The sequence below is a fragment of the Protopterus annectens genome, chromosome 4.part1 (genome assembly GCF_019279795.1).
Source record: "Protopterus annectens isolate FY-2018-M chromosome 4.part1, PAN1.0, whole genome shotgun sequence".
NCBI classification, from domain to species: Eukaryota; Metazoa; Chordata; order Ceratodontiformes; family Protopteridae; genus Protopterus; species Protopterus annectens.
The window spans coordinates 896,585,421-896,610,883 of NC_056734.1; the positions used below are offsets into that span (position 1 = coordinate 896,585,421).

At 39.0% G+C, this 25,463-nt stretch overlaps 1 protein-coding gene across 5 annotated transcripts in view; it reads right to left on the reverse strand.

Annotated features, from left to right (window-relative positions):
- Positions 1-25,463, reverse strand: part of LOC122801110 (mitochondrial ubiquitin ligase activator of nfkb 1-A-like) — a 290,707-nt gene that overhangs the window by 153,606 nt on the left and 111,638 nt on the right. For all 5 annotated transcript variants that reach the window (XM_044070637.1, XM_044070635.1, XM_044070636.1 and 2 more), the window contains one exon: positions 7,575-7,695. In XM_044070637.1, the coding sequence (XP_043926572.1) occupies positions 7,575-7,695 (121 nt within the window). The remainder of the gene's footprint in view (positions 1-7,574; positions 7,696-25,463) is intronic.

Below are 25,463 nucleotides of genomic sequence, written 5' to 3' on the forward strand. Positions count from 1 at the left end.
TACAACCTTCTCAAACCTATTCAAACAAATGAACTGGCAAGACCTTAAAACTCTCCCTCTTCATGCTGCTATCGACCACTTCAACTTTTTTTTCTTAGATACGCTTAACTCTCTTGCCCCTATCAGAAATAAAAGGGTAAAAATAAATACTGCTTCTTGGCTATCTAAACTTACTAAACAAATTATGCATCAAAGGGACAAACTATGGAAGCTGTTCCAAAACAATAAACTGCCCAACACCTTGCTCCAATATAAGCAACTATGTAACCAAGTAAAACAACTAATTACCAAGGACAAAAAATCCTATTACACCAACCTCCAGTCTAACAATAACAACAACCCCAAGAAATTCTGGAATTCAATAAACTCTGTCCTTAATCCCATTAATCCCAGCTCCAAAGATAATCCCTGCCCTGACCCAAGTAAATCTGACCTAGAACTATGCTCAGAATTTAACTCTTTCTTCATACAAACAATATCTGACCTAACCAAGACCTTCCCTAGCAATAACCCATCTGTTCCCCGATCTTCCCCCTCCAATTCCTCCAATAACCCTCCCCTCAGGTTCAAGCTCAAACCTGTCTCAACTAACTTTATAAAAAGACTTCTGTCTAAACTTAAACCCTGCTCTAATGCCCCTGACAATATTCCCTCCACTTTCCTAAAATGTGCCGCAGATGGGATAGCACTCCCAATCAGCATCATTATTAATAGATCTATTAATGAATCTTACGTCCCCAAACTATGGCGTTCAGCTTACATCCTTCCTCTTCACAAAGAAGGCAAGAACACCATCATCACAAATTTTCGCCCTACTGCTCTACTTTCACCAATCTCTAAAAATCTTAGAAAAGTGTATCCACTTCCAACTTATGCCTTTTCTAACCCAAAACCATATTCTTACACCAACTCAACATGGCTTTCGCTCTGACCATAGCACTACTACTGCTCTACTTTCCTTCTTAGAAACCATCAATCAAGCCCAAGATTCAGGTCACGTGGTCTCTACTGTTTTACATGATCTCTCAAAAGCTTTCGATACTGTTTCCCATAAACACCTTCTCCTTCATCTATCAAACCTGCATCTCTCCTCTAACTCTCTATCCTGGTTCTCTAGCTACTTATCAGATAGGTCTCAGGCAGTCAAATGGAAAAACTCCATCTCCTCCTTCCTACCTACACCAATAGGTTTACCACAGGGATCCATCCTTGGACCCATGCTTTTTAATATATTTATTAATAACTTTCACACTGCTATCCTCAATACCAAAATTATTCAATATGCAGACGGTTCAACCTTAGTCTGCTCTGCCTCAAACATCACTGAACTGCTTCTCAAAACCCAAGCTGCCTTCTCAACCACTGAAAACTGGATGCGCCAAAACCACCTCTCCCTTAACGCTAACAAATCCAAAATTCTCCTCTTCTCCCCCAGAAAGTCTTACTCCTATGACAAAGACACTTTCAAAGTCCTTAGAAACTCCAACTCCACTATTGAAGAGGTTACCTCTGCCAAACTTCTCGGTGTTATAGTCGATGAATTCCTAAAGTTAAACATACACATTCAACAAAATATTAAGAAAACCCACCAAAAAACTAGGCATGCTATATAGGAATAATCGCTTTCTTTCTCACTCTACCAGGCACACTTTGGCCACTACCTACCTTTTCCCCTCATTATTATATGGAGCTCCTCTCCTAACCAACTTGTCATCATCTATCACCTCCAAACTAGAAAGCTGCTGCAATAAAAATCTCTAAATTTGCCTCCAACTGTAAAAATTCCACCCATCATTGCCTTTCCCTTCAATCCCTAAATTGGCTTGAACTACCAAACTACCTAAACTATCTGCAGCTCACCACAGCGCACAAACTTATATTTCAGCAATCTAACTGTCCTGCCCTAGCTAACATCCTTCCACCCTACATCCCCAATAGAACTCTCAGATCCGAACATCAAAACCTGACTGCTATCAATAAACCTAAAAGTCCAGCTGGCCAACTTCTCTTCTCCTTCACTACTGGCAAGACTTAGAACTCTCTCCCTTCCTCTTTAAGAACAATATCAATCTCTGAAAATTTCAAAACTCAGCTTTTCAAACATCTGTCCACTAAGTGGAAATGCTCCCGTCTTCACCCTACCTAAAACTATACAAGAATACACTGATATCCTACCTAGAATGTAAAATGGTGAGGCAGTGCATATAGTCTATCTCACCTAAAAATGATCCAAGAACACATTGATATCCCACATGGAATATACAATTGCTCTTAAAATGTCCTACAATTATTTATCTTTGAACCCCCTTGTGTAAATACTGTAAATAGATTTTCTTAACTCTCTTCTCTATGTGCTTATATAATGCATTTTCTCAAATTACTCTATAAGGACAGCTTTATAATTGTATAACCTTTTTTTAGAATAACCTTAGTGAAATTGTATTTGACTATTTTGTAATAATGAATGTTCCTATTGTACAAACTGGTCACCTCAATGTATCACTTATATTTTTTTATATTTTGTAATTTGTATTTGTATTTTTGGAGCTTTTCTCCCTGGGCCTCCACTGAAAACGGGTCCCCAGGGCCCAGTGGACCTCCCCGGTAATCAAACTGGAAATAAATAAATAAAATAAATAAATAATTAAGTCAACCAAAGCCAATTATGAGGTCCAGATAGCCTTGCAGGCTAAAGACAACCACATGGCTTTCTACAGTTACGTTTGAAACTGCAGCATCACAGCAGTGTGCTAAACTGGTGGTCAGTGATGCCACCTTCACTGTGACATAGTGAATTTGCTAGCTGACCAATTCAGCTCAAACATCCCCTGCCTCCCTCCACAAAATACCTACTAGCATAACCCCCACCCAACTATTAACAGGGAGCAGGTCCTGGAAGCACTTCACTATGGCCAAAAACACAACCTGAACGGGTCCCATGACAATATCCCAGGATGCCTCCTAAATAGCTGGAAACAGGACCTATCAGGACCACTAGAGCCACTTTTCAAATACTGCCTCGAAAAAGGCTTTGTACCATGAGAATGGAAGATTGCAACAGTTATCTCACTTCAGAAAGGCAGACCATCAACCAACTCTGGAAACTACAGACCTATTAATCTAATATGGAAAGCCATGGAAGAAATTACCATGGAAATGACAAACAAGGACATAAGCAACCTTCATTCAAGGGAAGATCATTCCTACTAAACCTAGTGAACTTTTCTGAGGAGGTCATCAAGGCAATGGATGAGGGGATAATGGTGCATACTGCCTACCTGTACCTGGCTAAGATGTTTGATATAATACCCCATTTGGGTATACTTGACAAACTCATCAGACTAGGCATAAACCCCAATTTAACTCAATGAATTGCCAGCTGGCTCACATACAGGACCTAGTGAGTCAGGATTGAAGACACATCCTCCACTAAGAGACTGGGTAGCAGTGGGGTACCTCAGGATTCCTTGCTGGGACTGCTCCTATTTGGCATCTACTTCTCAGAGGTAAAGGCTAATATCAAGGGCCTTTGGCTGATCAGGTTCACTGACAACTGCAAATTGGGAGTTATCATACATTCCCCCCATGACACAAACATATTACAAGAGGGTCTAACATAGACAACTGACTTGTGCCAGTCAAGGACTACAAATCTATGCCTAAAAGTGCATTATAGTGTATTTTGGGAAAACTGCCACCCAGGCTAATTACTCCATCAATAAGACAACCCTAAGAATTGACCTAATAGTCAGGGAACTGGGAACATACATAGACAGGAATATTGCCTTTGACAAACATGTGGCCAAGGTAGTACAAAAATAAATCTACGCTGCCCAACTTATAAGTAAGAGCATGGCATCCAGGTCCAATGAAGTCATAGCACCACTTTATTTGCCCTTAGCAGAGCCATCATTGAGTATAATGCCCCCTTCGGCACATATCTGACCAGATATATGCAACAGTTGACAACCACAGAGGTTCCTTATTAGGAAAATCCAAAGCATAAACACATTGCCTTGTGTGGACTGCCTTAAAGCCCTATTTCTATACTCTGCCTCCTCCTGAATTGATCTATGCCTGGCATACAGGGCAACCTCGGATATATCTCTGATGGATCTTTTGCATATCCACAAAATAAAAAGCATCAGAACTAATAGATCCGAGGAGTTGGATAGAGAGGGGCAGACAATAATGGTCAAACTAACATACCGCCCCACATAACCTCTAGAAACTTCCTAACTAACATATCCCCTCCCAATACATTCCCATGATACACAGGGACACAAGTGGTTAGATTGTACAGCAAGACTTACAAAGGCCCTGGTGGTTGCTAGTCTAGTATACAACCATGAGCCAATGAATATTATTGAGTAACAATGCATCTCTTACTGACAAAAAATAAAAATCTACACCCTAAACATTTACATAGTCAAGCTTCGATATGAACATATGTATAAACCTTACTAAAGATGAAGCTTCACTGAAAAAAAAACTTAAAAAGCACTAGAGAGATGTCAAAGTATATGAAAAGAACAACTCATTACACTCCATAAAAACATGTTCCCAGTTAAATGTTTCTTCCCATCACACCTCTTAACATTTGTTACCTATCTGAGGAAAAATTCTTTGAAAGTCTGCTTGGGGTATAAAAATGCCTATGCAAACACTTCCAAGCAAAAATTCAACTCAGCAGATAACTTAAACCTTCCTTTATCACAAATTACTTGCATTTGTGAGCATGTGAAATAGAAATAATAGCACTAATCAGACCCACTTCCAGCAACTACTTCAACTTTTCCTGTTAGAGAGGAAAGCTCTGCCTGATTTACTCAATAAAAGGAATGTCAGGATCATGGAACCTGATAAAGGAGGTGGGATGTTACTGACAGATTCTCTGGCATCAACAGTATGAACTACTTACAGAAAGACATTTTTTTTTAAAAAAACAGACCACTGTGAAATACGCATGAAGTACGAGTCAATGAATAATGTGTTGGACACATTTTCTAATGGATTCTTAAAACCTGAGAGTTTGAACACTTTAAAATAGACAATCTTAAACCTGTTTTATTTGGTATCACTAAAACTCAAAGACAGCAGTATAATTCCACTGAGCCCACTGCATAAGCTAGGGGTTCTGAGACAATACCGCTAGCCATTTTTCCTGACCAGACATTGCAAGGTTTAGTTACAGAAACTCAAGAACATTTGAAGCACTCCTGCAATTTTAGGGAAAAAAATCAAAGCATTAAATGTTACTGATGAAGCTTTAAAAGTCACATCAGATATCAAAGATTTACATACATGGATTAGTTCTGGAACAGTTACTTCACTTTTGATGTTATTACCATCAGATAAATGCAGTGATGGTGACAGCTGGAAATAATATGCTTTGGAAACACATTTTGTGTTTGATTCAGAACTTAGATGTTTTCTAGAAGCGTTTCATTCATGGCATATTTATTTTGTGGTTTCGTTTAACCCAAATATGAGAACAATTTGTGATTAAGAAGGTAATCAAATTGTACAAATAAAGTTTTGATTTTAAATGATCCAACACGAACACAGAGTTTTTAGATGCTTAGAAAAACATTATTTTTTGTCCAAGCATTTATCACTAACAAACACAAAATTTTACTTGATCGCTGGATCAAACATTGATTGATCCAAAGAGCAAATTCACTGTAAAAGTATCAATCTTTGTGTATCTAAAAAGATAAAAAATACATAAATAAACAAACAAATAAAACCACAACCTCCAAACACTCACTACTAATTATATCTGCCATCTCAGAGATTGAGCAACAGTGGGCAAAGGGAAAATTCCCAAACATCGCAGTTCCTTGATCAGGGCTGGCCTTTGGTCAACTGCTGCCCTAGGCAAAAGGACTCCACATTGCCACCCCCCACCCCCACCCCGACCCCCCCACACACACACAAAACCAATGCCCCCATCCTGGTCTACCTATATCATCAAGATTACTTTCTTCTTCTCTTTTCTCACAGTATGTCTCTCTTCAGTTTTTCCTGTATTCATTCAGCATATTTTAAAGAAACCACTTCTTCATTACAAAAAAAAAGTAAAAAAAAAATAATAAAATAAAATAAATAATTACTGAAAAAGCTCCCGTGCTACAGTAGCACCCTAAGCAGCTAATTAGCTGGCCTATGCCTAAGCCCGGCTATGAACTTGATCTCACATGCAAAATAGCAGGCAGGTTGAAAACAAAGGAAAAAGGTGCAGTCATTCTTTTGAGAGTTCACTCTCTCAGACTGTACCTGTTTATTTTCATGTTATAAAGTTCTCATCATTGTTAGTTAAGAAAAAAATGCTGAAAATCTAGGCAGTAAGATTTTTTAGACATACTAATGATGATTCTAGTTTTGAAAAGATATATTATTGCATTGTTTCAATCTACAAAGGGGATATAATTAATCTGATGCAAAACCTAATTAGATCAAGTAAAGGGTCACAGAAGACAGGACAACTGTGTGTAAACTTACCATATGAGTAAATGTTCAAATGGATCATTATTGCAGCACCAACACTCTGCCTACATCCATCCTCTTTCCCTTATTTTGATGTATGTTTTCCTCGATTATTGTCTCTTGGACAGGGTGGAGTCCCCTTTACCCTCTTTCTGCTATGACATAGGTGCAGAATTTTAAACTTTCCACATGTCTACTTGTTATCTCCACAGCTGGAGCAAGAAAGCTCTGACGTTTTGCACCCATGAGTCTCCTTTTATACCAGCACTCTCATGCTCCAGTAGGTGTGTGGTGAGAGCTTCTGTATATAGGATGTTCTATATTTGGTAGGATACATCGTATATAGTTTTATGTTACTGCAACACTGATCCAGTGATGAACATTTGTAACCTTTTGAGAAAGCATAGAGAACCATTTCATACTATGGAGGGGAAGAACAAAAGATTACACGTCAAAAGTTGTGTTGGAATATGGGCAACAGTTGGCTAACAATTTATCTAACAAACAAAAAGGAACAATAACTTGTGGATTTTGTCATTAATACAGAACCAGTGTTGGACTATATGTCATGGCTGCAATATGTGACAATACAATAGGTTGTAAAAAAAACATGCTTGTACATAAAGTGAATTGATTTACTCAACATGATGCATTTCTTTGTCTTTGTCCCTGTTACATAAAATACTTGGGAAATATGCACAACAATGAATCTGAACTCCATATACAAGTCAGATGTATAATTCTATACACTTTTACTTAATGTGAAAGAAAATATTTTAGGAGATGCTGTTATGACAGCTACCAAACAAATTCAACTTCAGCCTTAAAACTTCAACTGCATAATGCTAGTGAAGACCAGCTCATCTCGGACTGAATTCCTGCCCCAAAACCTACACTGACATTGTATTCACAAATGTTCTGTTTGCTGCTAAAAAGGAAGAGTAGACACATTTCCTGGAACAGACTGGCAGTGAGACATGTAAACTGTTTAAATAAAAATAAAACGAGGCATACAATTTCCCTTCCCACCATGCCTTATTATTGTGCAATCATGAAGAACCAAATGAATTGCTAAAAATACCTACCAGCTCCTTGCCACGCTGTTCCATATCAGTCGCCGCTCCTTCAACAACAGTCGCTGTAAAACTCCATTCAAGTGCCCATGATACTGGCTCTGCAGAGGCTGCCCAATTGGCCGAACAACACCTCAAAAAAGAATAAGACACAATTACAAAAAATTGAACACTTTCAGCATATACTCAGGATTACTACTAAACAATGTTTGTGGCAGAATTCAGCAAATAGTTGTACACAGATACAACAAGCTCCACAATATTCTTTAAGGGAATCTGAAGTGGTATTATACACATGATGTACAGTGTTAAATCACTCGTACATTGCACACAGTGGAAAAGAATGGAATTCAGTTTTTATTTTAGAGGTTCCTTTCCCTCAGGATGCAAATACTGCAGAATACAGCAAAGGCAAAGTATTCAAGCCAGGGTTGAGAACAGCTCTAATGGTGACAACAACCTGTGGACATTTAATTAACAGACTGTTGCTCCTAGAAATCGAAAATACAAGCTAAATTTCAAAATGCAAGAAGTGTCAATAGATAAGCTAAGGTTTAAATGAAGAAAAACTTCATTGTGCTGAGCAAATTTCATCATTACACCACAACCTGCACATCAATAATGCATACCAAAGTGCCTCTACACTGCAAAAATGGCAGTTTTTATAAAAAAGGTGAAGTACAGCTATAAATGTTGTACATAATACATTCTGCAACACTAAATCTTCAAAGCATTTTAGTTAGAAAGTAAGTGCAAATCCCAAAGTGGCAATGTGAATCAGATTTTTAAGCAGTTCCAACAGGGGACACTCCCTCCAAACTCAGTTTCAGAATGTCAGTGATAACATGTTTATCAACGTTAACATGGATACCAATGTCCAGACAGAAAATATCCTATCGAGGTTTAGGCATTTGTTTAAGAGATGACATTCCTCATCTCAACTGCTATCCAAGCAAAGGGTAATAAAGGCACACGCGCACACACACACACACACACACACACACACACACACACACACACGAGTAATACCTTAAACCTCTTGTAATGGAGGCCCATGGGGTTTATGCAAATGACCCCTTGGGGACATATCAGTGCTTCAGCTACATGGATATTGAAGGATCATGATTTTTTTTACTTTAAGTTGACATAGGTACAGTACACTCAGGCCAATAAAGCCAAACCTCAAGCCAGACTAGCTTACTACAGAAAACAAAGCAACTGATAAATGACAAATATGAGAGTAATGACCATATCAGATCTTTCCAAAGGGTCTTCTAGAGTTGGTCCTGTATTTTCCATTCTTTTTAAGGGCCCCCTTTGTAGTTACTTATTTTCTTGATGTTAGGCACCTGTGCTTGAGGCATACATATTCTAAATGCACTCCAAGCATGTTCATATATTAGGTAAAAGGAGGCATGTCTAATCTCAGGATCCTAAGTTCATGACCCCATCAAACCTGTGGGAATGCACCTGCAACTAAAAAAAAAAAAAAAAAGCAACAAGGATATAAAACTAGAATGCAGTTGTCACAGTTGAAACCCAGGCAAATAGACAGATGAAGAGAAGTGCCCAAGCCTATGGGTATAGAAAGAGGAGAAAAGGTATCCATACTTCAAGGGGTTCTGCAATGGGACAGCTCTTAGAATGACAAGTAGTATCACATATCCCAAAATGGCACAATGATACGAGTCAGTAAAGTTACCGATGGAGACAGAAGGCAGAATCCTGCAGCACCAATATGCCAAAGGAAGCTATAATGCTGCTGTGGACATTTAAACCGCAATGTTTAATAAAAATATGGACTGAAAGCCTTGTGCCTAAGGAGAGAGGATCCTTGAAAGCATTCAGCAATGGTTTATTAAGCAGTCTGGTGAAAACTATACTTATCTGGTAATCGGAAAAACAAACCAGCCAAACTGCACTTCACTGATGGCAACCAGGATGACAGAACAGCACATTTATTAAAATAAGCAAAACTTTACCAGGAAATATTAGTGCTTTTGTCTTACAATTAAGACTTCTTCAGACATATACAACAGAACAAGTAATCAGCTTAAAAAGACCAGTAAAGTCACATGATACAGAACTCAATGAACTAAGAAAGAGGAAGGCAGTAATTGCAAAGGAATTACACAGAATACCTGAACAAACAATGAAATTGACACAGTGTCAACATGCTTCATATAAGATGCTTGTGTTACAGATGGATTAGAAATGTATGTTATGTGGATATCAAACTGCTGGTACAGAAGTGTACGTTGAAAAGGGTTTGTAAAGTACTCAACTTAAAAATGTAACCACAGTGTACTCTATTGGATTGGAGCAGAAATGTACCTACACTACTGTAACTTTTTAGATGTATATATTTTAACAATGGAAACTGGAACACAAGAGGTTAATTTCAGAAAAATAGCTGAAATGACATTACTTTATGACAGCAAGAGAGAGGATGTCTGTACTAGGGAGCTCTCTGTGTTGTGTTGAAAAATAAATAATTACTAGGCTTGAGATGTGGAAGTGTTTCATTGTTTTATGACTTCCAGGATCTGGATTAGATCTAAGAAAAGCCCTATGTATTTTCACATGTAAATGCTACCAGTTGTATCAATGGGGGGGGGGGGGTTACCTGGGATAGTCTGATGACAAGAAATTATGTCATTCCGCAAGATATCACATCAGTAATATTTGAGATATTAATTTGAGAAATATCTGAGAGAGACTGAGTAGTCTGCATTTTCTTTGACCTGACAACATCAGCTGGAAGACCCACTCACTACATCTGCCTTGCTTGCTCTGTAAGCAAGTTAACTAGGATATAGTAACTCTAGATATAGTCAGGAATACAGCAAAGCTTAATTTAGATGTTTTTCTTTATTTATTTGAGACTTCCTACAATGTTGTTTTAAATATTTCCTGTGATTTTTTAACTCTGTTACTGTGATTATATACAGAGCATTTTCTTGTTCTTTTGTTATTTATTGCTAAATATATTTAAACCTTTCATTGTGGCTGATATTTGTGAGACATATATAAGTTCTGAGAGTACTGGCATATTTGTTTGGTGACACTGTGGGCCACTCCTAACAGCCTTGCTCTTGGTCAAACTACCATTTGTATTGATAGTAATATTACACAGTAAGACTGGACACCCTTTGTTAAGTACCTGACACGATTTAGCTGTTGGCAGTAATAACTACCATACAGTCTAAGCAGAAGGGGGCATAGCTAGTAAACCAATGCCAGCCTTTCCCAGGTGCACGCACGTGTGTGTGTGTGTGTGTGTGTGTGTGTGTGTGTGTGTGTGTGTGTGTGTGTGTGTGTGTGTGTGTGTAAATCAAACCTCAAAGAGTGTATGTATCAGCTGCTTGGGCAGGGACACAAAACACTGGTTGGACAGAGAGGGTGCAGGAGGTCTTGGTTTGGCCACTCAGCTGAGATTTCAACTCTATAGCTGTGCCAGTGGGGAGTCTTATTGGGGAACTGGAGCGAGAGGGAGAAACCAGGCCCAGACTAACTGTGGTCTCTGTGTGCTCTTAAGGGAAATTTCACTTGATGCAGAGAGCTGCATCTGGAAATACTGTGTGTGTACTTGTCATCTTCCCAATGTACATCCCCCACTGGTGCCAGTGGTGAGGACTGGGGCTCCTTGATTACTGTTGCCAGTGGTGGGGTGTCACAAATCCTCAAGGTTTGTTTTCCACTTCTTAATCTAAGCCAAAGAGAGTGGAGACCTTCTACAAAGCCTATTTCTTTAAGGATAAGTGGAAAATGGATCTATAGAATAAGTTGTTTAATTTCCCAATGCACACCGCAGAAAAAGAATATATCATCTTATAAATCACAACCAGAGTTTCAGAATCCTTACTAGTCAAAAAACTAATGCAAAACTCTGGTCTCTGACATTTGCACCAAATTAAGAAGATGACAGTCATCAGCCACTGGGTGCCCAGAGAATAGAAAGGACCATGTGGGGGTGTACTACAAGTGGTCTGCTTTTGTAGGTACACATGGATCTATATCAGGGTACCTCAACTGCAAAAGTGGCATTCTTAATGGCCATCACTAATTGGGGAAACTACCCCTTTTCTTCCAACTCAGACATTCAATTACATTGCTTTTTTTTTGGGGGGGGCAAAGAACTCAAGGTCAGTCTATTATACACATCATGAGTAAAAGCTTATTAGAAGATGTCATCTGCCAAGGGAGGCATCTACCTCAACAGAAGAAGTCATCATTCCTGTTCTTGACCATACAAAGGAGACAGAAGGCTTGAGGTGGTACTGGGACATGAAAGATCTCAGGTGAATACATGATTATAAAATCCAGTATAGGGATAGCCAAATACCTAGGACTATGACAGCCAATATGAGAGAATAAAAGTACCTTCCACTGCCCAAGTGCAGCTAACAAATATGTAGAAAACCAGTAAACGAAGCGTGCTGCATGTCCACGGCTTAACAACTTCCACAGCTTAACAACAACTTTTAAAATCAGTTTATTAAATGTATTTAAAATATGATAAAAGTCCCTCTATATTCCAAACAATAAGCGCTTTCGAGTCTTCTTTAGATCGTAAATGTATAGGGACAACAAGCTGCTTTATATGGGAGGCAATTTCCTTTTCCTTAATATACGTAGTTTAATTCAATGTTACTTTTCCAATTGATAGAATAGGCGCGAACCTAATCTTGAAAAAGTAACAGTATAGCATTACTATTAGTAAGTGTGTCTATTTCATTCATAGCTAGTCAAGCCAAACATAACATCTTATGGCTGACACCTTCATGTCAGCCAATTGTAGGTCTTCTAGCTTTTAACACAGGTTTTAACGGAATAACATTATTCAGACCTGGTATTTGATCAGCCCATAAGTTGATAATCCACTTAGTTTCTCTTATTTCAGTTTTGTTTGTAACACCTCCTTTCTTTAAGTTCACAAACACTTGTTCAATAACTTTAAAAGTAAAGGAATGATCAGAGAAAGTATTCACATGCAAAGCTAATGCATTATGTGGATCTTTGTTGCGTAATCCACTTAGTTTCTCTTATCTCAGTTTTGTTTGTAACACCTCCTTTCTTTAAGTTCACAAACACTTGTTCAATAACTTTAAAAGTAAAGGAATGATCAGAGAAAGTATTCACATGCAAAGCTAATGCATTATGTGGATCTTTGTTGCATAAATCCCGTAAATGTCTAAGGACACGATTTTTGAAAGGTTGACTGGTCTTTCCTACATAACATGCAGGACATAATTTACAGGTTGCTAGGTACACAACATTTGGCGTATTGCATGGGGCCTTTACATTAAATGAATAACATCTTTTGATTTTGGGATGTTCAAAACAATTTCCATTATCTATATGTGGACAGGCTGAACAGTTACCACAGCTAAAAGTGCCTTTTCGTCCCAAAATCAATGGTTTATCAAGGCTATCTTTAGTACAAGTCTTTTCGGATTACTTTTGTTTTTATATCCAAAAGTCGGTCTCTCACCCACAACTTCCTTCAATCGGGGATCTTGGGTTAAAAATCGGCCAAAATTGTTTTATCATGTTCTGAATTGCTATATTATCTGTACTATAAGTTAGCATAACTCTCAGATTGCTTTGCTTAACTTTTTCCACCTTATTTCTGTTTGTTCTCTTGTATCCATTAACATCTTCTTATTATAATCTCTAGCCTTAAGGTTTTCCTGTAGGAATTTTATTTCTTTGTGTCTCACAGATTCTTGGCTGCATCTCTTTTCTGTTCTCAATGCCTCATTCTGCATGATGTTTCTGGTGATGTGCCTAGGGTGTATACTACTTTTTAACAAATAATGATTTCTCTATGTACTTTTACGATGTAGTGTAGTATGTATATCATTCCCTTCATTTGATATAATGTTGACGTCCAGAAAGTTAATGGTATCCCTTGACCAATGGGCTGTAAATTTCATAAAGGTAGTAGTCATATTCATGTATTCAGAAAAGGCAATGAATTGCTGTTCATTCCCTTTCCACAGAATGAAAAGGTCGTCCACAAATCGACCATAATAAAGTATGTTCTCAACCCAAGGATTCATAGGACTAAGTATGTGTTCAAGCTCCCAATCTGCTAGTACTAAATTAGAATAGCTATTAGCACAGGGGGTGCCCATGGCAACCCCCCAACACTGGCAATATATTGAATGTCCATAAATAAAGAAATTATTTTCCAGTATAAGCTCCAATAATGAACAAATCCTATTGGTTTCAGTCAAAATTTTCTTGTGTGTTAAGCTTCTTCTAACTGAGTCTATTCCTATGTCTGTTAACATCCAAGGTCGTTAATAAAATGTTGTTACAATCTTTATGTCTGATCATAGCTGTAGATAATTTACTGATGAAATCATCTGTGTTTCTTAATACAGTTTCAAATTACCTTAATATATTGCAGAGTTCTTTTTCAACATATAAGGACATCACTTCAGTAACCCAGCCTTGTCCAGCTACTATAGGGCACAATGGGGGATCAAATATCGCCTTATATATTTTCAGAAGCCCATTTATAATTGGTACGGTGTAGGTCTCATGACCTCTACAAATTTAAATAACTCAAGATCAATTCGTTCTTCAAGGAGCATATCTCTTAAGTGCCCCGTTACCCTCTGTATGGCTTTATTAAGATCTACTGGAGAGACTACAGTTTATGTCTTATCATCACTAAGCATTTCCTTCATTTTGTCTTCATACCACTTTGCCTCAATTACCACAATTGCTCCCCCTTTATCCGCAGGTTTGAACATAATATCATGATTATGCTGTAAGTCATGTAATGCTTTTCTCTCCTCAAAAATGATATTCTGAAAATGTTTCGTATTTTTATCATATCTTATTTTCTCGACTTCGTTGCTACACAAGCGGGTAAAAAGTTCAATGGTAGGATGATTGACGGGAACAAATGTGCTAGGTTTCCTTAAAGTATTATGGATGCCAGAACTGTTCCCATATATGTTCTTTAAAGTGACATTCCGTCCAAAAGTCTTTAAGTCAATAACAAATTCACTTAAATCTGATCTCAAGGCAGGAATAAATGTAAGTCCCTTTCCTAACACTGCTAATTCAGCTTTTGACAGCCAATATGGTCTACTTTAACTCCTTCTTGTTAGTTATCTTAAGCTTTGGGGGAGGAGTGAAGGGATTCTATTCTCAGGGATCCCCCTCCCCCACTTAAGACACGGAGACATATGATGGAAACTCCACTGTCCTCAAGTTCCACTCCTGACACGTGTACTTTGCAACCAACTGCCTGCTGTTGCAACAGTGTACCTTCCCGACCAAATACTGATGCATGAGTGGGGTACCCCTCTTCATAGGTCTCACTTCCAGGAGCGGGTGCTAGAGAAACTAACCTCCAATCTTTTTTTTTTTTATCTTATCCAATAATGGGAAAAAACTCTTTCACAAACAGGCAGGATGAATCAAGTAGTCAAAAGCCACACAGTCATGGCAGACATCAATATGGAGCAAGACCTTGATCTTGTTCTCGAATATTTTGTCTGTCTCATTTTTGCCACAAATCAGTCAAGGTATCCTCTGGTAGGCCTCTGTGCTGGGTACCATCCCTTACAACTAACATTCAAGAGGTGAGCAACAACTCCATGATGAGGTTGAAACACTGGCACTTGTGACAGCAGTGATTACTAAGTATGGTCATAAACCACAGAGGATGCTCCTATAGTGATCTAGACTGCAGAGCTCACAAATGTAGATAGATTTCAACTTCTTAACAATGAAAGTGGGAACTTTCCAAGGACGTACAGATGGAAGCTATTCAAAATCCAGGAGTAGACTAAACATTGGGACTTTGCGGAGTGAACGCTGCTTATCCCTCGTACAGGACATCAATAACAAAAGCAGCCTCTCACATGGGATACAAGACAGAATCCAAATGTTCCACCCACAGCAGTTATGTTATGCACTCACCAAAGCACTAACATCTGTGGAAGTGTTTGTTGGTGGAGCTTTAAAGTACAGAATGCAATCTGTCTTCGACTTGTTTCTAGCATTACATTATTCCTTAGATACACATTACAAACAAACCACCACCCACCTGGTAGTGTGAACATTAGCTCTAGATGATTGTCACCCATCCATTTTATGTTAGATAAGATACAGCTGGAGTTCATTCACATGGTCCAATGTTCTTTCTATTGAACCTGTGCATAAAGCCCAACAGTTATACTTATCCAATCAGTCTTTTTGAGGCAAAATGAAAAAGAAAGGTTATGACCATACCTCCCAACCACCAGAGGAGAGACATCTGGCAAAATATCTGGGACACCTAATTAGCACACATTATGCATATTCATGGACAAGTTAGATTTAGAGACAAGCAGGACACATTTACCACTTATTTTATGATAGCATCTTATATGTACACTTACAAACTTCTGCCCCAAACAAAACCTTTTCCTTAGAGCACAGAAAGCAAAAATCACACTGCACTATAAGAAAATGCTTTATATCAAAACATGTTTCATACAATGAAGTGCTTTCTTTCTAATCTGGTAGGTTGCCATACAGACAGGACAACATACTCACATTACAAACAAACAGAAACAGTTCAAATGCTGCAAACTACACTTTGAAACTCCAAAGATATATATATATGTTTTACAGCATCTTGGTTAACTTGCAACACAGAAAGCAGAACTTGCACTATACTATCAAAAATACTCTATATGAAAATGCTTTCTATTAAAACAGTTATGATAACAAACCATACTGGCAAATCACAGTACAGTCAACTGCTGTGTAACCACTGTTCAGTGGCATTTAAGAGAAAACTCTACTTTAAAACATCAAAAATGTGTATTCTTCATATATTCATTAGTATGTATTTTTCATTGCACCTTGGTTACGCCACAGATCAAAATCACACTGCACTATAAAAATATGCTGTATACTAAAATGTTCCATATAACAAATTGCTATAACAACAATATGGCAAGACCGACGAACAGCTCATAAGCAGAATTCCAGGCCATAATTCATTCAATTTCCGACAAAAGCTTTATCAACTCTGACAAAACTTTTTGGCAGTAAACAGAAACTTAAGAAATCCACAAAATTCTGCATATCTATGACCTCAACACCATCCTCATAGAAAACACTACCTCTTTTAACCTTAGGAATTAGCTTGACCTCTCCTTTACTTCTCCCATGACCTTGACTATACAAGAAAAAAAAAAGTCATCTTTCTCCTTTTCTGGGCCAATAAAAACCTCCTCTCATTAGCAAAGGCATTCTACTCTCCCAGCTTGAATATGGCATCCTCCTCACAGCCTCAGCATAAACTCCATAGATTCAACCAATAAAATTTGGTAGACTTATTACCCAGTCACGTAACAGTAAAACACTGAGATAAGCAAAATGGCTTCTTGTTCAACAAGAGGATGGCTTTCTCCTAGGATCCCCACTATTCAAATGCCCAGTCAGCCATACATTCTCTTCCCTAACAGCGAAGCTAGACAACATTCCTCTTACAGCATAAAAAACACAACTACTCTGCTCCCACACTGCAACCCACTCACCAAAACTAAACTCCATAGTACAGATCACTGCTACTCCATAACAGGACCAACATTCTGGGAAAATATTCCAATGCAAATGCAACACTTCATCTGACCTGGTATTTACGACTTGACTAAAGATCCAGCTATGTCAGCCAAAAAGCAGTGCCTCTCATCCAACCATACAATTCAAACTAAGCTACGTCATACTCTCTTACTAATACCACTTACTGCTCATTCATGTGTTCTACTGCACCAGCCTATGCTTCTTACTCATGATAGTTTACTTAATACTTCTCTCCTTCATGCTACTCACAAACTGTCTTAACATCCTTCACTTCATTCAACTATCCTATCATTCCCACATGAACAACCCACAGCTGTAATTACCACACAGACACCTCACTTTCTACTAGGCATTTGTCTTGTTTATAAATAATGTACATTACAATTATAGATACTCTTTAAATGTTTGTTATCCAATAATGGTATTTTACAAATGTGTCCTTTCATTATAGTCTTTTACTACCTCTCACTAAATGCAATTCTGATATTCTTTGTATTCTTGGGTTAAGACTGAAACTGGCCCAGTAAACAATTTTTAAATTAAAAAAAAAACAAACAAGTATACATTTGCTAGCTTATCATAACATTACAAGTCAAAAAGAAAAGGCAGCTGCTACTTAACTATTGCTCAGAGGCATTTACTAGAAAACAAACTTCACCATGAAACTCCAAAAATATATATATTTTTTTCTTTCAATGTACTGGGATTGTGTGTTAAAATAGACTATTAAACAAAGAAAGCTGGAAACAGACTATCAAAATTCCTCTAAACAGTTCTTAATATACCTTAGACAATGGGCTTACTGTACATCAGTATCCTGATTGTTCTCCAGCAGGGTATTAATGTACAAATAATGTCCGTTGAGAAGAACGAGTCCGCCACTTCACGGCAGCATATCAAGCCACCGTGGAGCTCGAACAGAGAAAACTGAACAGATGCCATTATTTTACACTCACTAAGCAGCACTTTTGCTGTTTAGCGAGTGCAAAATATTAAAAAGAAGATAACTAAGAAAAAAAAAGGTAGGTGTGTGTGTGTGTGTGTGTTTATGAGTTTGAGTGCATGTGTGCATGTCAGTGAAAGTGAGGGCGAGCGAGCTGTTATTTTACACTCGCTAAGCAGCTCTTTTGCTGTTTAGTGTGTGTAAAATAAAAAAAAAAAAAAATTAAATAAAGCATGTATGTGTGAGTGCATGCATGTATGAGAGTGAGAGAGAGAGAGATCCAGAGCATACCTCTCAACTGTCCAGATTTTTGCCTTATATTATTATCTGTTCCTCATAAAATGTGGTTTTCTAGCAAATCACAGAGGGTTATAGTCCCCAAATATTGTCAGGCATTTCAGTTTCAGACTTCATAACCTTCTGAAAATGTATGCTACTATGAAGGCAAAACCTATTATTATAAAAACCTTCTAAGTTTATAAAAGCATTATTAAACATGTGCTCCCCATGTTGCATCCCTCCATTATTCTAAGCTTTGTCCAAATTTCTTGCTGCAAGAGGATGAGATGTATGAACCAAAGAGTGAAAGAGTGATGTGTGACTGAATGCATGTATGTAAACAGAGGAGACTGTGTGACTGAGACAACGAGACCGATCTTGTGTGAATCAAAGCATGTATGAAAGAAGAGGAGACTGTGTGTGTATGTGTGTGTGTGTGAAAGCAGAAGAGACTGTGTACTTGTGTATGGGGAGAGAGAATGGGCTGTATATAAAACTGTTGTGTTTCACTTGCTTATTTTTTAAACACTATTATTATTTTTTTTATATACGTTTGATGTAAAATGCTTCCTCCAACACCATTAACATAGACTACAGCAAGTATGAAACATTAGGTGTAGGAACTGTTTTACATCAAACATTTATTTAAAAAAATTAAACAGTACTTAAAAAAAAATACATAAGTAAGTAAAACACAACAATTTTACAGACAGCCCATTGTCTACGTGCAATAATGCCCTCCAGGGTGTGTAGAGGGGCCTCACACACCCCTGGACAGGCATTAATTACACATTCACACACACCCTGTCAGGCATTATGGCTTGCTTAATAGACCAGAAATGACTAGGCTATTCCCCTTACTGTTTCAGGCTTTGCATAATCGGTAGGCAAGCAGTTAGGTTTCTGCTTCAGTAATGCAGATATGCTACTCATGTAAGTTTGGAAAGTAATATTTGTAAAGATAACGGACAAATGTAAACCTGGTAAAATGTCAGACTGCAACAGGTAGAGACAGCCTCTTTAGGCCAACAAACATGTTGAGGATCACACACAGCAACAGCTGATAGCCATAAGCTGCATCCAATGGTGAAGGACACAGGTACAGTGATGAGAGAGACCAGATAACAAGACTTGACATCCTATACACAAGTACATAAGAAGTAACTTGTTACATAACTGCCAAATAAATTCATGGCTAAAACTACTTCTTCCAAGTGTTGTCTGTCTTGTAAAATATTGATAAGTCAGGAAAGGAAGCTGTACAACTCTACATGTACATATAGGACATACATGGTCACACACAAACTTTCATCAGTCAAAACAGCAGTGTTATACATGTAAACAGCTTAGGAAGCAGATTAGTCATCAACTGTGCAACAGGCATTAGAGGGCACCAAACAAGCTTTCCCAGTGAAATATGCAGAAGGAAGAATGAAAGCAAGCAAGTTAAAAAATGTGTTGTAGGAGAATCATAATCATGCCAAGGCACTGTCTTCTCAAAAGTTATTGTGAAATTCCTGCAAAGGTAAACAAGACAGTAATGTTTCAGTTCCTAAATGTGTGCAGAAACATTAAGTCTTCTGCATTGATGATGTGGTATGCACTACAGTAATGCAGACTGTAGTTCTATAATCTCCTGTTTGCATCTGGACCTGAACTGCTAGCACATTTCACCAGCATATGCAATATCTAACAGTCCTTAATAAAGGAAATCTGGACTAGCTCAAACCAAGATACCTGGCCACCACTCTTTCATGACAGTAAATATATCCCTCTGACCTGGTCTGGTACATCATAGGAGTTAAAACACCTGTACTGCAAATTGGTCAGCTTCATCACAGCAAATTTATGCTTCTTACTTTCTTACTGTGGCTGTTGGCCTGTTGCTGTTCGGTACAGTTAGTTGTGCTATGGGTGAGCTACATATGCAGGGAACCAAGGCACAGCTACTCTATAGTAGAACAGACAGCAAAAAATAAATAAAATCAGTCCAGATATTCAGCATCAGGACATTGCTAATATTTTTTTAATGCACATGACTTTCTATCTGAATCTCCTTTTTCTCAAAAGAAAAATTAGGTCAGTTAGGAGAAGCATGAAGTGTGTGTGTGTGTGTGTGTGTGTGTGTGTGTGTGTGTGTGTGTGTGTGTGTGTGTGTGTGTGTGATCTTTGGTGATATGCAGTTAGGTGAATCTACTGACTCAACATTGTCAATCAAAGCATGCAGGTGGAGCAGGTGGTGCAGGAATGGATTCAGGAATGGTGCTATGCAATTCCCTGCATAGATTTGTCAATTAAATTGAGATGTCCTGTCAATATTTGGACATATGAGAGCTTTGGTGCAAATCCATTGAACCATGTAGCAAAAGAAAAGTGGGAGGTATAGCACAAACAACATAGCTTCCACATTCTACTTCAAAGCTAGGCCCTTGAGGCAGTCAGCATAGGACATATTACTTACTCCCTGTATTCTTTTAGTGAGGAACCTCTGTGGAAGTTCCAGTTGTTGGATATGCCTGGTTAGGTATATACCCAAACTGGGCATTGTACTCAATGATAAGTATGATGAATGCCGAATACAGTGGGACAATGACTTCCTTGGACTTGGATGCCATACTTTGTTTATAAGTTGCGCAACACAGAATGATTTACTCACCATTGTAGACACGTGATTATCAAAGGCTAGATTACTATCTATGTGTGTGTCCCCAAGTCTCTGACTACTGGGTCAACTCTAAGGGGTGTGTTGTCAATATGATAGTTACCAGGGATGGATGATTTCCCAAAGGATACTACTATACATTTCTTGGCATTTAGTTTTAGTCCATGGCTCTGACACCAGTTATATGTCTGTGTCAGCCCCTCCTGGAGAAAATTTGTGTCAGTATGACATTCAATGACAGCTCCTAATTTGCAATCATCTGCAAATTAAATCAGCCAGAGACCACTGACATTGGCCTTGACTTCTGAAGTAAATGCTAAAAAGGAGCGGTCCAAGGACTGATCCCTGAGGGACTCCACTTGTAACTGGCCTCTTTGTAGAGGTGAACTCCCCAATTCTAACTTCCTGGGTCCTGTCTGTGAGCCAGTTGGCTATCCACCGGGTGACATACTGGTTTGTACCTAACCTCTTGAGTTTATCAACAATGCCTGAGTGGGGCATTGTGTCAAATGCCTTGGCCAGGTCAAGGTAGGCAGTGTGAACGATTTTGCCCCCATTAATTGCTTTGGTGACCTTCTAAAAGAAGTCCACCAGGTTGAAAAGGCATGATCTGCCCTCGACAAAACAAAACTGTCCCCGATATGTCATGTTTCAGGCTATTTAGAACGCATCCTGTGATATTGTCTGGGCCCACTGATGCAGTCTTCTTGGTCTTAAAGACAGCATTAAGGACCTTTCCTTAGTGATACTAGGGGGAGTTATATTTGATGATATTTACTGAGAGAAGGTTGAGGGGAAAAGAGGAGTAAAGTTGGAGCTGAATTTATCAACTAGGAGGTTTGTTATATCTTCTGACTCAGTATAGGTGGCTCCATTTACAATGAGCTCTGCACACAACTGTGTATTGTCTTTGAGGTTGTGGACATAGCTAAGGAATGCTTTGTGGTTATCCTTGGCCTCGGATGCCAAACTTACCTGAAATTTGGCTTTGGCAGACTTTACTTGTCCTCAGAGTTGTTTGTTTAGTTTGATGAGAGTGCTTTTATCCTGCCGGGTGCTGCACTTCCAATTTTTGCCATGATTTTCTTCCTCCTGTTATACATCTGACTGATTTTGTGATTCTACCAGGGTGGCTTGTTTTCTGAGTTAGTTCTGTACTTCTTTCTAGTGGGTACAGCTTGTAGCAGTCTAACACAAGTTTTCTTGACATACAGCTGAAGGATGCATGCAGAGAAGTGTGCATGCATCAAAATCTTGCTAGAAAACAAGGACCACTGCCAGCCTCCTCATTTCATCAAGCCACAGTGGCCTACTGTGTAAAGACACTGGCCTCCTAATCCACAGATTGTGGATTTGAGTACCAAATTTGGTGATGTAAATTCTAGCTGGCAGTTAGCACAGCAGACTAAGGCTATGGGCTGTTAACTAGCTATTTATTGTGGAACAGGGACAGACTGATTCCTTCAGCTTTCTTTTGCCTATAGTGTGACCTTGATCAAGTCACTTAACCATATACTGCTCTAGGGTAATTGGGAATTTGGGATAAGCTCTTAGTGGTCTCTTAAGACTACATGCCTGTAAATACCTATGAAATGAAGTGGCAAACCATTGCTTGGTGGGTGTGCATGTCTTAGCCTGTTATACTGCCTGCCATGACACTTGTCTTCTGCAGTACACCACAAATACAATTAACAGTGCTGTCTCCCTCTTCACTGGCTGGGCAAGCTAGTGCTGGTCACTTACTCCCACACTCAATCGCTGGCTCACTCAGCGACTGAGTTATGGCACCTCTAGGGAACAGTCTTAGTCCAGATCTTACAAGAGAATGAAAACCTTATGCCATGTAAAATGGCTGTAATGAGTACACTGTGTCAAGAATTAAGAACTTCCAGACCAAAAAGTAAAGGAAGTAAAGCTTCTATGAAACGATTTGAAAATGAGAAAAATTGCTGTTTAAATTTATGTAAAAATGCCTTTTTGTAGCTACATATGTTCCTGGTAAAACAATTTCTTGACTACTCTAAAATGTTTACTACTCCTTGTGACATTTCAAGAAATCTTGTTATCAGAGCAACAAAATGTACAGAGGCAGAGATTTAAGACATGTGCTAAATACCAAGTCACAAACTTTGGGTAACAACCACAGTGGCCCATGAACAGGAGCTGATGTCACTGACTATGTCTCTCAAAATGCAGAACCAACACTGCCCTTTCATTTTAGTGTGTACTGATTTTAGAATAACTAAATTTACTATTTTTCTATTTTTTCTCTCTTTCTCTGTCTTCTAGCATTATACCCCTGATTTACCCTGTGACTTGCCTGGGTGGACACTATTAAGGTACTCAACTACTGGAGCAAAGCTGGAGCCTTTCCTGCTTTTTCCCCTTTCACTCCCTTGATTAGTGAACAAACAGAATATGTGTACTGCCTGGCTAGACCTTGCTGAATAGCAAACTTCCCTACCTTGCTAGCTAAGACTTCTGCCCAGCTACTTGCCTGGGAACTCCAACCTTTTTTCCCCCCAGCTTCTCCCAGGAATGGTTTTCTGTCACTCTTCCTCTTCAGCCCAAATTGCCCCAGGATATCCCTTTGTAGATAAGTGGATTAACCTGCATTCTGCTTTTGTGGCCTCCTCCCTGACTGAATGGGACTGTTTAGACTTATTTTTTACCACTTTACTATACTTCCTCTAATTTCAGTTATTCTTGTCCTGATTGTCTCTGTGCTCTCTTAGTCTCTCTCTTTTTCTCTTATCTTTCCTCCTCACCCAATTCTCATATAACCCCCCTTTTCTCCTCCATCCCTCTATATACCTCTCACCCCTCTGCATACACACCCCACTCCATACTACATTCAACTTCTAATCTCTCCTCCACTTCCTCCCTCCCTGCTCCCCACCCTCTCCATAGCCACTGCCAGCTCCTCCCCCTCCCTACCCTGCCCCCAATTCCCACTCCCCCCTCACGTCTACATTTATCCCTCAACACCACTCCTCCCCCTTCTCTACCCAAATTCCGAGTCACTCCTCCCACTTCCTTCCTCTTTTTTTTAAAACCCCCCCCTCCCAAACTCCCTTACACACCACCCTACAAACCCACCACACTCAATCCTCTCCACCTGAGCTCTGCAACTCTCATCACTCTCCTCCTTCCACATTTCTCCTATACCTTCTCTCACTTATATTATCTCTATACTATACAACATACTATACTCATTCCTGCATACATTTTCCTTTACTCTTCCATACTCTGCTCTGCCTCCTTCATCTCATCTCTCTTTCCCTACTCTTTTTCACCTCCTTGTTTCTATCTCACTCAACCCACTGCCTCCCCCTACCTACTCACCCCTCCACTTCCCATCCCACCACATAACTACCCACTTCAACTTCCATTCACCTCCCTCACTTACTTCTCCTATCACTTCTCCCTCTTTCTCTCTACTCCAACCATATATACACTTCCCACCCATCTTATCCTATCCCACACAATATCCATTCCTAAAACTACCACATTTTACTACTTATAATACTACTCACAACTCTCCTACAACCTTGCTATCTATCATACCAACCCAACCACTACACAACATACTTATCCACTTATTTATTATAATATCTAACCCAAAACTTCACTACCTATCATACTACTATTTCCTTACCCTTCACTTCCTTAACAAAGTGAAAGTATCCACAACAAATCCTCCATCACTCACTACATCCTAATACACAAAAAACCACACATCTTGAGTATCTCTGAACCCTGGCTAAACCTCTTAAATCAGGATCCTGAATTATTTCCCTAACTTATCCCATCATAGAAAGGATAGACCTCACACTCTCCAAAAGGAGTAAAGAAAATATATTCCTCCTCCTAGTCATTACATCCTACAACAAACCTATCCTACAATTTAAAGCAAGTGGCTACCTCTCCTCAACTTTTTACAGATCAATTCATAATCACACATATATAGCTAGCTTCCCCATCCATCCACCAGGCCCCAAATTCACTACCTTGAACTTTCTCTCTGCTGGCTTTTTCTGCTTTTAATGTGAAATAATCATCCTTGATTGATATCCAAACCTGGGCCCTTGGCTCAGGCTCCTGCTACGCCACCAATATCATCTCTCCCACCTTTCTAAAACAATTAGTCTGAAACCGACCCCCTTCAATCCCACCCCTAAATGGAGATATGCTTGGGTTCTACAAGGCTCCCACTTCCCCACCACTATACCACCCTCCTAGGCATCCACTTCCTCACCTAGGTGACCCCTTACACACCTCCAACTTCCCTATCCTTACAATCAGACCAACAACCCACAACATCCTTTCTATCCATTGTACCAACCCCTCAACACCTAACCAACTCACTACCTAAAACTAGACCTCACCGGTCCTCAAACACTAGACTAAGACT